Here is a 14,063-nt window from a genome sequence, read left to right as displayed (position 1 = left end):
TAACATTTAAACTTGTGACATTCAATACAAAGTCAGCACTCTTGTGATAGGCTATTGCATTCCATGCTTGTGTGATGTCGTATGATATAAGACAAAAACTCATACAGGGGCATTTTTGCACCAATATCTTGGATTTTAGGGAGAGTTGTTATCCTGAATCATATTTGTCAACTGTCAACTGTATGATGATGTACAGGTCTGGGGGCGGGGCCAATTCGTTAACTGCGTTCAAATATTTTATATAAATAGTCTAGGCTAAATATCATATATAGTTTTATTTTATTTAGTAGCTACTATTTTATTTAATTGTTCATCATATCTTTTGATTATCTTAAGAAAAGTTCTTGATGAATAGTTGAGTATAAGGGGAGGAGGCTGGAGATGTGAGTGACACCTCCCTCTGTACCTGCATGAAACCTTACAGACAGAAGATGCTTTTCTTTTCTCGTTGTGCTCGGGTATGTTTATAGGACTTTTCGCAAAAAACTAAAGGACGATGTAGAAGTTCTTCACGAGTGTCCATATGGACTCTATGCAGCGTTGAAGCATTTTAGACGTTTCGCTGGTCTGAAAGATGAACGCATCTCAGCAGATCCACTTCCCTTCCATCTGGAAAGTCGAGTCTGTAATCATTTCTGTCTTATTCTCGATTATTTTTTTGGTTGGTACCGTGGGGAACTGTCTTGTGCTCGCGGTTCTCATTCGCAACGGCCAGATGAACACAAAGAGCACCAACCTGTTCATCCTGAACCTCGGGCTGGCGGACCTCTGCTTCATTGTCTTCTGCGTGCCTTTCCAGGCTACCATCTATACAATGGACGAGTGGGTTTTTGGACAGTTTGTGTGCAAAGCTGTACACTTTATCATCTACCTGACAATGTACGCGAGCATCTTCACGCTGGCAGCGGTGTCTCTGGACAGGTGCGTTCTCTTATCCTGGTGCGCACGACCAGCGCAGGCTGTTTCTTTCCAATTCAGTGAGTCGTGTTGAAACGCATAACTGATTAGATGTAATTAGCGACAATAACAGGTAATAATTGTGCACAAGGAAAATAATATTAAATGCAAGAAAATTAGAGAGCATAACCGAACGAAACTTTAATTGCTACCATTTTCTTCGGCAGTATTTTTCATTCTCTGTTATTTTGAGATTGTTTTGCAACTATAACAATGTTGGGTTGCATTTTAGTTATTGGGTTATTTCAGTTTCCCTTAATAAACTCTAGCACTTTAGATATTAAGTGATTCATTTCTTAAATATAATTACAGCAATCATAGCATTATTATGAAGGATTTGTTCAAGAATAATAGCTAAATTGCACTTTTTTGTCAATTGCTAAAATTGTTAGCAATAAAAAGTTCATTTGAGAAAGGACAATTATGTCATGACAAAGTTTATTGGCTGATAGCTGCTAAAGAAAATATTTGCACAGAACCAAAACACTTCATAGCCACTATAGCCAGTGTTGGGAAGGTTACTTTGGAAATGTAATAGGTTACAGATTTGAGTTACCCTATTTAAAATGTAGTAAGTATATCAGTTACTTTATTAATGTAACTGATTACATTTGATTACTTTTTAATCACTTTTCAAAAATTTTAACAAGCTGTAACAGATTAGTTAAATTTATTTATTAAATAATGTAATTTCGTATTTAATCACACATTATGTATAATATAGCCAAACCTAACTCTGTTTTGTTCCACATGGGGTGATAGTTGTGTCACTGCCATTCATAAATCTTCATAAATCAGATACGCACTTCAGAATCTCCAATTTCACCAAGTGGTCAAAAACCCTCTGCTAAACTAGCTATGTCCATGCTTGAAAACTAGTTAAAACCAGCCACCAGGTGTTTTTTTTTTTTTTTTTATTCCCTCCGGAGGGAAGCACAACCATAGCAATATTCTTCAGCAAAACTCAAACAGTTTTAGCAATTAACCAGTAGTGCATTATTAAGGTATTGTGTTTGCTTGTTCCCTACAGATATCTCGCCATTCGGTATCCCCTGCGCTCAAGAGAGACCAGAACTCCTCGTAACGCTCTGACCTCCATCAGCCTTGTGTGGGCTCTATCGCTGTTCTTCTCCTGCCCTTATCTCAGCTACTACCAGCAGATGGATCTAGACGGGACCACCGTTTGCATCCCATCATGGAACACCCATCATCGACGAGCCATGGACGTCTGCACCTTCATTTTCGGCTACCTGATCCCAGTCCTCATTCTTAGCATCACGTATGCTCGCACCATCCGCTATCTCTGGACCTCAGTGGACCCCATGCAGGACATGTCAGAGTCCCGCAAGGCCAAGCGCAAGGTGACCAAGATGATAATCATCGTTGCTGCGCTCTTCTGTTTATGTTGGCTGCCACATCACCTGGTTATCTTGTGCATGTGGTTCGGCCACTTCCCGCTTAACCACACAACCTACGTCCTCCGTATTCTCTCTCACCTGGTGGCGTACACCAACTCCTGCCTGAACCCCATCGTCTACGCCCTGGTGTCTAAACACTTTCGAAAGGGCTTCAAGAAGGTGTTTGGCTGCGCGTTTCATAATCGGGTCGTAAACCGCATCCACACTGTGCAGCCGGCGCAGACGGTGAGCCTGATGGAAGCTGCCTTGTGTGAAGGATCCAATCATAGCGATGGGTCAAACCGAGGTCGCCTCTGGAGCAAAAGTAGCAAGAAGATGATGACGAGTGCCTTCATGACATTTAATGTGACATAATCCACTTACACTCTCACCTACTGTCAAATCAGTGCTTTACCCAAGTATAAAACTCTTCTGTTCCGGTGGCTTTTAACAGCATTTGAGCTGTGATTACATAACAAAAGTTATGTATCATATAGGCGCAGATTGTCAGGTAGAGAGGAAGCAGCGCTTTTTGTGTTCTTGGTGAGGACAGTGATCGATGTTTAAAATGAAAGTCTCTCTTGCGTCTGTGTTTTGTCAGTGTTGGCAGCTTTCGTCACTGTGCAGTGGTGGCTGTGTGTTTTCTAACAGAATCATGGTAGGGTTTTCCAGAGGTACGAGCAGATTCAATTATCAGAGGACCGTGTCAAGTTGTTCACGGCAAACATTTATAACAAGTTGGTCATAGAATGAGGTTTAGAATTTATGTTCTCGGCTCCTTTAGGGTTTTGTAAAACGTGTTTGTATGAATTTTTTTTTAATAATATAAGTTGCCTGCATCATGTGGTTTTGTTAGTATATCAGTATTTAAATATTAAATATTTCCATGTAGGCAGTGAATACATTTTATGAAAACATTAGTAAAAACAGAAATAAAAGAATAATGTTTAAATATATATATATATATATATATATATATATATATATATATATATATATATATATATATATAGACACACACACACACACACACACACACACACACAAACACAGTACAGACCGAAAGTTTGGACACCACTCCTCATTCAAAGAGTTTTCTTTATTTTCATGACTATGAAAATTGTAGATTCACACTGAAGGCATCAAAACAATGAATTAACACATGTGGAATTATATACATACATATATATATATATATATATATATATATATATATATATATATATATATATATATATATATATATATATATATATATATATATATAAATTAATTCAGAAATTAACATGCTGTTAATTGGAGAGTGAAACTTAAAGTTTGGGGTCAGTAATTTGTTCTAAAATACAGTTAAATCAGCATTGAAATATTATGACAATTTAAAATAACTGTTTTCTATCATAATACATATTAAAATGTAATTTATTCCTGTGATGGCAAATCTGAATTTTCAGCAGTCATGACTTCAGTTTTTAGTGTCATACAATTCTTCAGATATTATTTTAATATGCTGATTTGGTGCTCAAGAAGCATTTCTCATAATTACCAATGGTTAGACAATTTTCCCGCTTAACATTTTTTGTTTAAAATCTTTCTACTCACCCCAAACTTTGAATGGTAGTGTATATTAATAAATTGTATGAAAAACTGTATTTCGTTATATATTTTTGATTAATTCATAAATAGGAAATGCAATGACCATTGACCCATAACAAATTTCCTAAAACTGTTTGCTTCTGTTCAACAACTAAACAGAAAAAAAAATGGTTGAGTTTGCTTCACATCTATCTGTACCACTAAATATTTCTCCTAGGTTGGTGTGATATGTAAATCATGTTATGAATTTTAAAGACAATGCTTTGAATGTCTCTTATCAATGTATTGGTGGTGACTCCCAAATGTAATTTGGCATAGGTTGAGCCAACAATGCCTCCAAAGAATTAACAATGAATAAATAAAAATTTGTTCACAAGGAAATCCGCCGGTTGGTCTTTCCAAGCAGCAGAATGTACACAGTAGAATCATCTATCAAGCTGTTACGAAACAGATCCACACAAGAACATCCACTTATCTTGGTTCTCCCTGCATCTGGCTTTACTGGGAATGTGCCAGTTCACTGGTTCTCATGTGTAGCTGCTTTAAGCTCTGCTGTTGCTTAGAGTTTGTGGGTAATATGTGCGCTCTGATTTGCTCCATCAGTGGAAAAAGCCCACTGTTGCAGCCTCATTTAACGACTGACGCAAGTATTTATTGTACAATCACTATTTAACCTGATTCGTGGTTATTTTATATATCCCACGACACTGCTCATGTGCTAAAAATAGTATGAGGGCATCTATTTCTAAGGGTCTCTTCTCCATAAAGCACCAGCTGTTGCCATTCATGCAAGTAGTTTGTTTTTTAGTAATTTTACAAGAAGAAAAATGTCAGTGAATTTGAATATGTTAATTTCAGTGTCCTTCATGGGTGTCAATAGTCTCTTTGTGCACTATTTAATTGTGCAGGAGACTTTGGTGGCCATGAACCATATACTTAGGGCTCTCCTTGAAGTCAAACTGATTGCGGTATGCAGAGAGGACAGCGGTGGAGTGGAAAAATCAATTTCAGCTCTCTACTGAGGATGATGATGATGCTCCTCTGCTCTCCATGATAATTTTTCCCATGTGTATTGACGGTCAACAATTCAGCTCTTCATCAGGAGCCAAACACTGATCTAGGCTTTTGATACAGAATGAATATGATAGTCAATGGAAAACCAAGACAGTCAGAAAAAGAATAAAGATAATGTGTCCTGAAAGAAATCACTTCCTTTAGATGACTCAGTCCAACCCAAAGTGAACATTTTGTCTGTTCTTGTGTGTGATTTTCAGACTACCAACCCCCACACATTTTGAATAACTCTCTGCTCCAAGTACAACATAGTGTCTCAGTCAAGTCATAGTTCACCAATTAAGATACTCCTCTGTCTTGCCTCTCAGGGGCATAAGATGACTTATCTGATGTTGTTAAGGCAAGGCTGTCTCTCCGTAACGATGTCACATCCGCCCACCTCACACCTCAGTGTGTATCGATGAGGTGATCGGGTACTCTTTCCTAATGCCTCCATATTATCTCTCTAGGGGAAAGGGGGAAAGAGAAGATCCAGCTTAAATGAAAGCTGTTGATTTTCTCTAGATGGATGTTGTCAGCTTAGGCTTGTTGTAGAACATGGTGAAAGTAAACATCACATTGATAGCCTGCGCATTGTACTGTACTTGAAAGCTTGTTATTGCAGTGCCTTGATTGATTGATTCAGGGTTTGTTCTAAACATCTAGCCCTGTAACAATGAATCCTCTGACATTAATATAGCCAGATCCGCTTGGCATATACTCTATTATTGTGTCATCATGGCTGAGAAGGTAAGAAATCAGCATTCACCTAAGCAGCATGCAGTATTCTTGAAGGGAATTACTGCTGAAGTCTATATCCTGCTGCATCCTTCATAAGCTCCATCATTTCAGACATCACACTGGGACGTAACAGGTAGGGGCCATCCTTTACCTCATGCCTCCAATCTGTTGTAATGGAAGAACCTGTGAGTTAAAGCATGCTCTGAGAATTAAACAGAGATGTTGCCTCCCAGCAGACTTGTGCCTTCAGTGAAGTAGGTCCAGTTAGGATGGAAGACTTTCTTCAACAACAAGAAAAGTACATTTTAACTGCTGTTAAGCAAAGGCCCAACATCGCACTAAAGGAATTGTCAATGTGTGTTTTCGTGCTAAATTAAAAGTGAAAAAAGAAAAAGAAAGAACATGGATTTTTCCGAATTGTTCGGCTTGGCAAGGGTTCAAGTATGATTCTTATTGAAATATTACAAGAAAAGTTCACCCAAAAATGAAACATTGCTGAAAATGTACTCAACTTTAGTAATGTCCATCAATTAATGTCTAGTGAAGTGAAAAGCTGTGCGTTTGTTGCATTCAGTTTAAATATGAATCTTCTCTATCCATAATATTGCTTTCTCCAGTGAAAAAGTCTTCTTTTCTGAATCCGGAGAGAAATATGCAAGCGGTGTTTACAAGGGAAAACCATTTTGGCCAAATATATCAAACATTTCTAAACAATTAGACTATTTTGATTTGAGAGGACAACAGGGAATGGGCATTTTCAGCGTTATTATGAATTATGGACTCATATTTTGGCTAAAAGTGACAGTTTAAACTTAAAATGCCATAATGATGGATTTGTTTTCTTACAAAGATGCATCATGTTTTTTTTTTTTTTTTTTTTTACAGTTTACAAGAAATTTAGTGATGGGAGTCATGTGGATTACTTGAATTTCTGTGATGTTTTTATCAGCAGTTTGAACTCTCATTCTGATGGCACCCATTCACTGCAGAGCATCCATTGGTGAGCAAGTGATGTAATGCAAAATTTTTCTAAATCTGTTTTGGATTGCCTGAGGGAGAGAACATTTTCAGCAAATCTTCATTTTCAGGTAAACTAACTAGACATGAGCTTTAAACTTATTGAGTGAGTGGTGATTCTGAAAAAGAAAGCACTTATCACAACCAGTGGCTACTATGGGCTGATGATCATAGGATTTTAATTCCCTCATGCAGTGAATCAATAAGAAATGCAGTCTTCTGTAGATGTGCTGTGTGTATACACATTGATTCACAATGACACCACCATTTTAATGAAATGAAAGCTAGTTTCCTGTAAGGGGTTAGGGTTAGGTGTAGGTTTGGTGTGGGGCCATAGAAAATACGCTCTGTATAAAAACCATTACGCCTGTGGAGAGTCCCCACAAGGATAGCTGACCAGACATGGTGTCTCTCTGTGTGTGTGTGTGTGTGTGTGTATATATATGTGTGTGTATATATATATATGTGTGTGTATATATATATATATATATATATATATATATATATATATATATATATATATATATATATATATATATAAAACACCATAGTGTTAGAGGTTTCCAGTTTCCTGCAGGCATACATAATAATAATAATAATAATAATAATAATAATAATGGTAAATTTGTAAACAGAATGTTTTATTTGTGCATCATTTCCAAAATAAGAAGACAATATGGACTGTGGAGCTTGCCATTTCATTTATTCAAGTCTACAATATAACATTTCTGAACTCAAAAGGCTACTTAATACGATGTGATGGAAAAATGTATCTATATAGCTAGACTAGTGGATATTATTAGACAAGTAAAAAAAGAAATAAATACTTTATTATATAGTATACTACAGTAGGATATATTGTGGTTTAGTTGTTATTTCTTTATTTGTATACTTTAAATTCCTCCATAGTTTGAGTAATGTTTTGAAGCCTTTTGGGAGCAACCAGAGCTTACAGTATCTGTTGATATATTGAATTAATAGAAAGGGCGCCACCATCCTCTTCATCACCATCCTCTTCATCACCATCATACCATATGGGTTCCCAAAGGGGCGGTAGTGACTGACTAATGTGCATTTATGACAGGTGTTACCACTGAATGTGATTCACATTTCCTTCATGAACCAACCTTGGGAAAACAAACCTTTGATGACAGGTTATTAGTGTTTGCTTTCAGTGAAACTGGATGTAAGTCGTGGAATATGCGCGTTCACAATAATGCCTGCAAAAGACCCGCTTATCGAAACACTTAAAGGTACGTCACATCCTATATGTTATCATACACTTATGGTTGCACCTGACCTTCGATGTGCTGTTTTACTGATGATTCGTTGTTCTGGTTTGAAGATGACGGGCTTCTGCTCGCTGCTCGGTTAGCAGTGGTGCTGCTAGATAATGTAGATAGCTAGCATACTTGTTTACGCACTCAGACTAACGTTAGTCGTTTTGATGATTGGACGCGATTTTTAAATTGCTGCTCTATGTAGAATAGACATGCTCATTTGCAACATTTTGTGTGTTTGTGTAAATCACGGGAACCAAATATGCTAAACTTACATTTTATTTAATAAAAACACATTTGACTATTTTGTCATGGTAATAAATGAGGATTTTAACCAGCACGAGGCCACAGCAGTATAAAAATGTAATAGAACTGTCGCTATGTAATACCTTTTATACAACAGTTCTATAAACAAATAACAATAATTAACATTTCTCTGAACCAATTAACCCAAAAACCGGTCTGAAACAAAAACGTTTTATAGTCAGTACACTCCAGCTACATTTCAGGTTTTCTATTTCCACTTGAAGGAAACCATTAGGAAAAAAATAAATAAAAAATCATTGACCTTAGGGCTTAGGTCATCCAAATACTATGAAGTCTAACTCTTTTTTTAACATCTCTGTGACATTTTATGTGCAAATTGTAATAGAAATCCAAGCAATCTGGAGTTTTAAATGACGGCGAAAAATCCTCATGCAGATTTTGCTTGTCGTTCCAGCTAATTTGTGCATTCACCAAAAGAAAGCTGCTTATTGGTTTTAGTGTGACTGTGCAGTTGTCCAAATGTCAATGCACAGTTGATAATAGACCTTTTTTGCTAATGCGACCACACCTTTATATGTGTAAATGTGATGCTCATGGTGTTGCACACTAAAAAACAAGTGAGACATGATGCAACAGCAAAATGCATCTGCTTGATACATGTGCACATTTACTGAATATTAAAAGGCAGCTCAGAAGGAACGGCCCGCTATATTCCTGGGGTAAACAAAAGACACAAAGCTGTGAGCTCCAGGGAAACCGAGTATGCCAGTGTGTGCTGTTTTGGTCTGGGTTAATGAAGCAAGGTCTGCTTCACATACATTACATAATATCTTGTGATTAAAACCGAAAACTAACCATTAACCATCGTCATCCCTGTTTATTCCCAGTGTGCATTCTGAATTTGAAATCTGCAGGAACTATAACTGACTCCAACCCACACCTGACATCCTGCTGTGAGCTCCTGGAACTTATACTGCGAAAGGGACTACAGCGTGAGCTCCACACACCAACACACACTCTCTCCTGTACACCTGCACATCATCACATTTATGTTTCTCATGATTTTATGCATGCAATGATTCAGTGTACACAAACATAAACTATCAGTGTAAGCATTTCTTTACAAACCTAAAGTGTTAGTTGGACAAGATAGCAAAGGAGAAGCAGGAAGTAAGTTATTTTAGTATCACTGAGATTGTTTTTATTAATATTTTGAAACAGTACAGTTTTTATTTCTTCTTCATTTTAATATTAGTACAAATTTTAGTATGCAAGCAAATTAAAGTGTATGCATGTGATGCTATGTTTATAACACAATGAATTTAATCATTCATGTTTTTAGAGCCTGTTCTCAGTTTGGCACATAGAGATTACTGGAATTGTTTTGAACAGCTTCTGCATCACGACACATGTGGCAGGTGAGCCATTATGCACTTATTGCTTCTCATTTTTAGCATAACATAACGTAGGTTTAAAAGTCTAACTTAAACATAAGACAAAGAATGAAAAAGAACGACATTATTGTTATAATATAAATAAAATAAAAAAAATAGTTAATCTTGGAAATAGTTATTTTTGTCATTCCCTAATTGTTATGCTGGTAATTACACTAATACTATATATTAAATTATAAAAATGCCAAATGCATTTTCACACTCATAATGTATGTTTCCTTGTTTTTATATTTGAAAAATAACTTCTTTTGATTAATCACAGCCACAGATTTGCTGAAAATGGAACAGAAAATGCATCTAAATGTGGTCAGTCTGATCAGAATGCTCTGTGTGCTCCTGAAGGTTGAGTTCAGTTTCTTTGGCCGTGCAGCAGACCACAGCCTGCAGCAAGCTCATCACCTCTCAAGGCCGAGGACGCTTCTTCATACGGCTCATGCTGATGCGGAGAACCCTGGGAAATGTCTTAAAACACCTGCTGCACACAAACAGAGTCATGGAGGTTAGTAGATGCTCAAGTGATGATTGAAAATTGTTTTTACAGACAATCAACATCATTTCTTTTCTTCACAGTGGTATTGCCCTAATGTTGCTATTCTCAGAAATGAGGAGTTTGTTGGTGAGTTTTTATTTGGTCAAGATACTTCAGCAGTTACATACTGGTTGTTTTGCTGTAATTACTGTCTCAAATGTCTCCAAACAGAACCGTTTCTTTCGCTGTCTATGGTGCTGTCAGAAATGAACTTTAAGATCAATATTGAGGTATGAACTGCTTGTCCCCTTCATTTTGCGTTATGCATCATTATGCTAAGTTTGAGATCTTAATTTCTGACTAGAAACTTTCTATTTGTGACATTAATCTCAGAACTGCAGCTTCTTGGATGAAAGCTGGCTGCTTCCGGTACGATCTGAATGTTCTTATTGTATTTGATTTACCTGTATGTGCATGAACGGGTCATGCCGAATTGCATGTTGCAAACCTTGCTTGTGTTTTAGGTGCGTCAAATCTACGAAGCTGTTCCCTGTCGAGAGCTGGGGATGGCGCTCAGGTTGGCACGTTGGCATGTCTTTTCAATTCTGAATGCTGCACTTGTCCATGTTATTTATCTAAATTATTATTTGTGCATCACCTTTTTGCTGTTAAATACACATTGCACATTTTTGATTTTCTAATTCCAAATCAGTATTTCTATTCATATAACATATTTTAATTATCTTTCTTTTTAAAGGTACCTAGATGGACGCGTCTTTGTACTGGACCTGCTTCAGGGTAGTCAAGCTCAGGTGGATATGTTTGCCGAGCCTGGTGACATCATTGATGAAATGAATGGGATATCACTGAGGAATGCTAGCAATGGGCAGGTCAGAAGTAATCTTTCGTTCTGCATGACCCAACATATCATCATAAATTAATCTCAGAGACAGCTTTATATCTGTGTACTCTGGGATATGCTGTGCCTGAATTGATAATATAATCATGATAAGCTTCATTGTGCTTGCTTATTCATAACAAAAGGATGGAAAAAAGCTGCTGTTTTCTACAAAGCGGATGATCAAATAAATGCACAGCTCAGTTTTTGACTAAGTTCACACACTTTTTCCATCCAAAGGCAGGTGTGGTTCTGTCTAAGCTGAAGGGTCAGCCCCTTTCCATTCACTTGATACGTTGGAGAGGAGAAGATGGGTCTATCTATCAGCCACTGGTCAAACACTTACGGCAGCTCAAACAGGAAAAACCCTCACTTCAGTTTGGCCCAAAACCAGCCTCTCAGCAGGACAAAACTTCGGGTCAGAAGAGAGGGCAGACACAGTGTGTGAAAGACGGCAGGTACACTCAATAAAGATTTCATGTATGTTTGCAATTGTATTAGTCACAAATACCATATACAGCCCCAGCCTGTAACTGTTTGATCATGTTTCATTAACAGGATCCTGTACGGCGTGCACCTCTTAGGAAAAGCAAACATAGGAATGGTACAGTAGTCATGTAAACACCTCTCTTTCTGGTGCTCTTGTTTCACTTTAATCCATGCATGTGTATTTTTGAGTCAATATGTGATCCTAAAGCATGTGATTATTGAATATGAATGTTATTTTTAAGCATGGAGATAAGGAGGTCCTGCAGCATGCCATTCCTGTGGTTCTGCAGAGCAGTCAGGCAAGAAAGGTATATCTACAATTGAGCAAGTGAGTTTTATGTAGAAAGATATGTAAGCTAATTTTAAGACCAGGCCTTTAATATATCATGCATGCTTTTTGATTTCGTCATTTAGGAAGTGCTGCTGGATGTAAAGGAGACTCATCTTACCTGCATAGATAAGTCAAATAAGCAGGTTTGTGTTTTTCAATGTAATTACAAATAACTTTGGTTAAAGGCTAGTAATTTTAAGTCAAAGTTGCCTCTTTTGATCAGGAGCTGTTTCAACATCATTTCCCTGAGATATCATGTGTTGGGAGGTTTGGAAGCCAACCGGATTTAACTATTTTTGCTTTTTGTGTACTGTAAGTATTTAGAAAAAATGTTGTAGATGGATGTTGATTCAAGTCATTAAAATTAAATGCATGGCATGCTGTTTTATGCTAAGCTTTCTTTCTTGAAATGTCCAATGTTTCTCTCAGATATGAAACTCTCTTTCAGTTAAAAATCAGATAATTACTAGCTTTCAGTATTCAATATGGTGTTGGAGTTTGAATAAATGGCAGACTGGTTATGAGACTGGTTTATCTGCATTCCATTTGCTTATAAGCGACCTTTCTTTAAGGCTTTTTGTTTTCAGTACTAACCATGTAATTGGTTTCAGAGATTCACCGCAAGCAGGCAAACAGTCCGGCTTCTGTTGTGTGGTCCTACAGGCTGCCACAAGTAGTGAGTGTGAAGAGATAGTTAACCGTATAGGTGAGTGTGAAACCACTTAAATTCACATTGTTGATTTAATGAAAGAATTATGTCTAGTGCTGATAATGAATATCGCTTATGTTTTTTATTACATTTTTTTTTTTTTTTTTTTATCGCCACAGCCGCTGGGTTCAAACATACAGAATGGTTTGTCTGAAAATTCAGATCTTGAGTGGATGGAACATCTTCTGAAGTGTGCATCAGGTGTTTTTGAGCACACTACATGTATTGCATTGTTATATATTCTATATTTACAATATAGTTTATCATTTGTATTAATAGTATATTGTATATGATCGATAAAACCTTATTGTAATATCCTGTATTTGTGCATTGTTGTTTTGATAGAAATATATTAAATACCGAGTCTCTTTTTGTTAAAAGATTTTATGCTTTTATTAAAAAAAAATAATACACAAATATTATGAAACGTTTAAAACAAACAATAAATTGAAATCAACATTAAATTATATGGACACACTGGAGTCCAAATGTGTTGTAATTTTGATTTATTTATTTTTGCATTTGAACTTGTAAATGTATAAGGATTTAAACCGTTTTATAAGCACAATAAAGGAAGAAAAAATAGAATGAAATCAATAAATTCACCATTCTCCACTACTCTTAAAATAATAATAAATAAATAAAAATGTCTCCACTACTATTAGTCTCTAAACAAATACTATATGTGACCTTGGATCACAAAACCAGTCTTGCGTCTCTGGTGTATATTTGTAGCAATAGCCAACAATACTTTGTATGGGTCAAAATGATTGATTTTTCTTTTATGCCAAAAATCACTAGGATATTAAGTACAAATCATATTCCATGATAATATTTAGTAAATTTCCTAGCATAAATATATCAAAACTTAATTTCTCTAAATCTTCAAATAGTATTTCAGCCAAATATTGTCCTATCCTAACAAACCATACATCAGCTTATTTATTATATGGTCTATAAATCTCAATTTCAAAAATGGACCCTTATGACTGGTTTTGTTGTCCAGGGTCAAATATGATTATGTTTTGAGCAGGTAAACTCAAATATACAAAAGGACAGATGTTCTTGCTTTCATTGTACACAAAATCTTCTTAAGAATATTTTCAAATAATGAAGTGTAAATTTAAAAAAGCAGGGCACGGACAAACATCCTCAAGTGTTATGGAGTTTTTATCATTAATAAATCACTATCAGGTTAGGAGACCTTTATCTGAGAGGCGCGACTTTGAATTTGAAGCACATCTCGCTCTTAAATGAGGGATTTAGCTCTGTTAGTTATCTCTAACTTCACTCTCGTATGACGTAGCAAGGTTCATGTAGTGAACGAGTCTTTATTTTAACTTGATTCTTTTTAATGAATCAGTTGAATCAGTCCACGTAACAAGTGGTGCAAGCATTGAACTGAAAT

The 14,063-nt window shown here is 36.3% G+C and overlaps 2 protein-coding genes across 3 annotated transcripts; both read left to right on the top strand.

Annotated features, from left to right (window-relative positions):
- Positions 1 to 434: 434 nt before the first annotated feature.
- LOC127969475 (galanin receptor 2a) lies at positions 435 to 3,307 on the top strand. The gene is made up of 2 exons (XM_052571477.1): positions 435 to 921; positions 1,988 to 3,307. The coding sequence occupies exons 1-2, from the start codon at positions 575 to 577 to the stop codon at positions 2,727 to 2,729; spliced, it is 1,089 nt and encodes a 362-aa protein (XP_052427437.1). The 5' UTR covers positions 435 to 574; the 3' UTR covers positions 2,730 to 3,307.
- A 4,471-nt stretch (positions 3,308 to 7,778) lies between these two features.
- On the top strand, positions 7,779 to 13,256 carry si:ch211-250n8.1 (uncharacterized). Of its 2 annotated transcripts, XM_052570321.1 has the most exons (16): positions 7,780 to 8,011; positions 9,193 to 9,297; positions 9,648 to 9,723; positions 10,102 to 10,258; positions 10,330 to 10,375; positions 10,460 to 10,518; positions 10,622 to 10,657; positions 10,753 to 10,805; positions 10,986 to 11,118; positions 11,367 to 11,584; positions 11,685 to 11,730; positions 11,858 to 11,923; positions 12,030 to 12,089; positions 12,170 to 12,258; positions 12,558 to 12,652; positions 12,775 to 13,256. In XM_052570321.1, exons 1-16 carry the CDS (start codon positions 7,975 to 7,977, stop codon positions 12,807 to 12,809), a joined length of 1,311 nt encoding a protein of 436 aa, XP_052426281.1. In that variant the 5' UTR covers positions 7,780 to 7,974; the 3' UTR covers positions 12,810 to 13,256. The 2 variants fall into 2 exon arrangements, 1 of the variants encoding a protein (XP_052426281.1); XR_008156157.1 differs by lacking the exon at positions 12,775 to 13,256 and having other exon boundaries at positions 7,779 to 8,011; positions 11,858 to 11,943; positions 12,558 to 12,617.
- The last annotated feature ends 807 nt before the right edge of the window (positions 13,257 to 14,063 follow it).

Source organism: Carassius gibelio, chromosome B12 (assembly GCF_023724105.1).
Source record: "Carassius gibelio isolate Cgi1373 ecotype wild population from Czech Republic chromosome B12, carGib1.2-hapl.c, whole genome shotgun sequence".
NCBI lineage: Eukaryota > Metazoa > Chordata > Actinopteri > Cypriniformes > Cyprinidae > Carassius > Carassius gibelio.
This window is presented reverse-complemented; position numbering and strand designations above follow the sequence as displayed.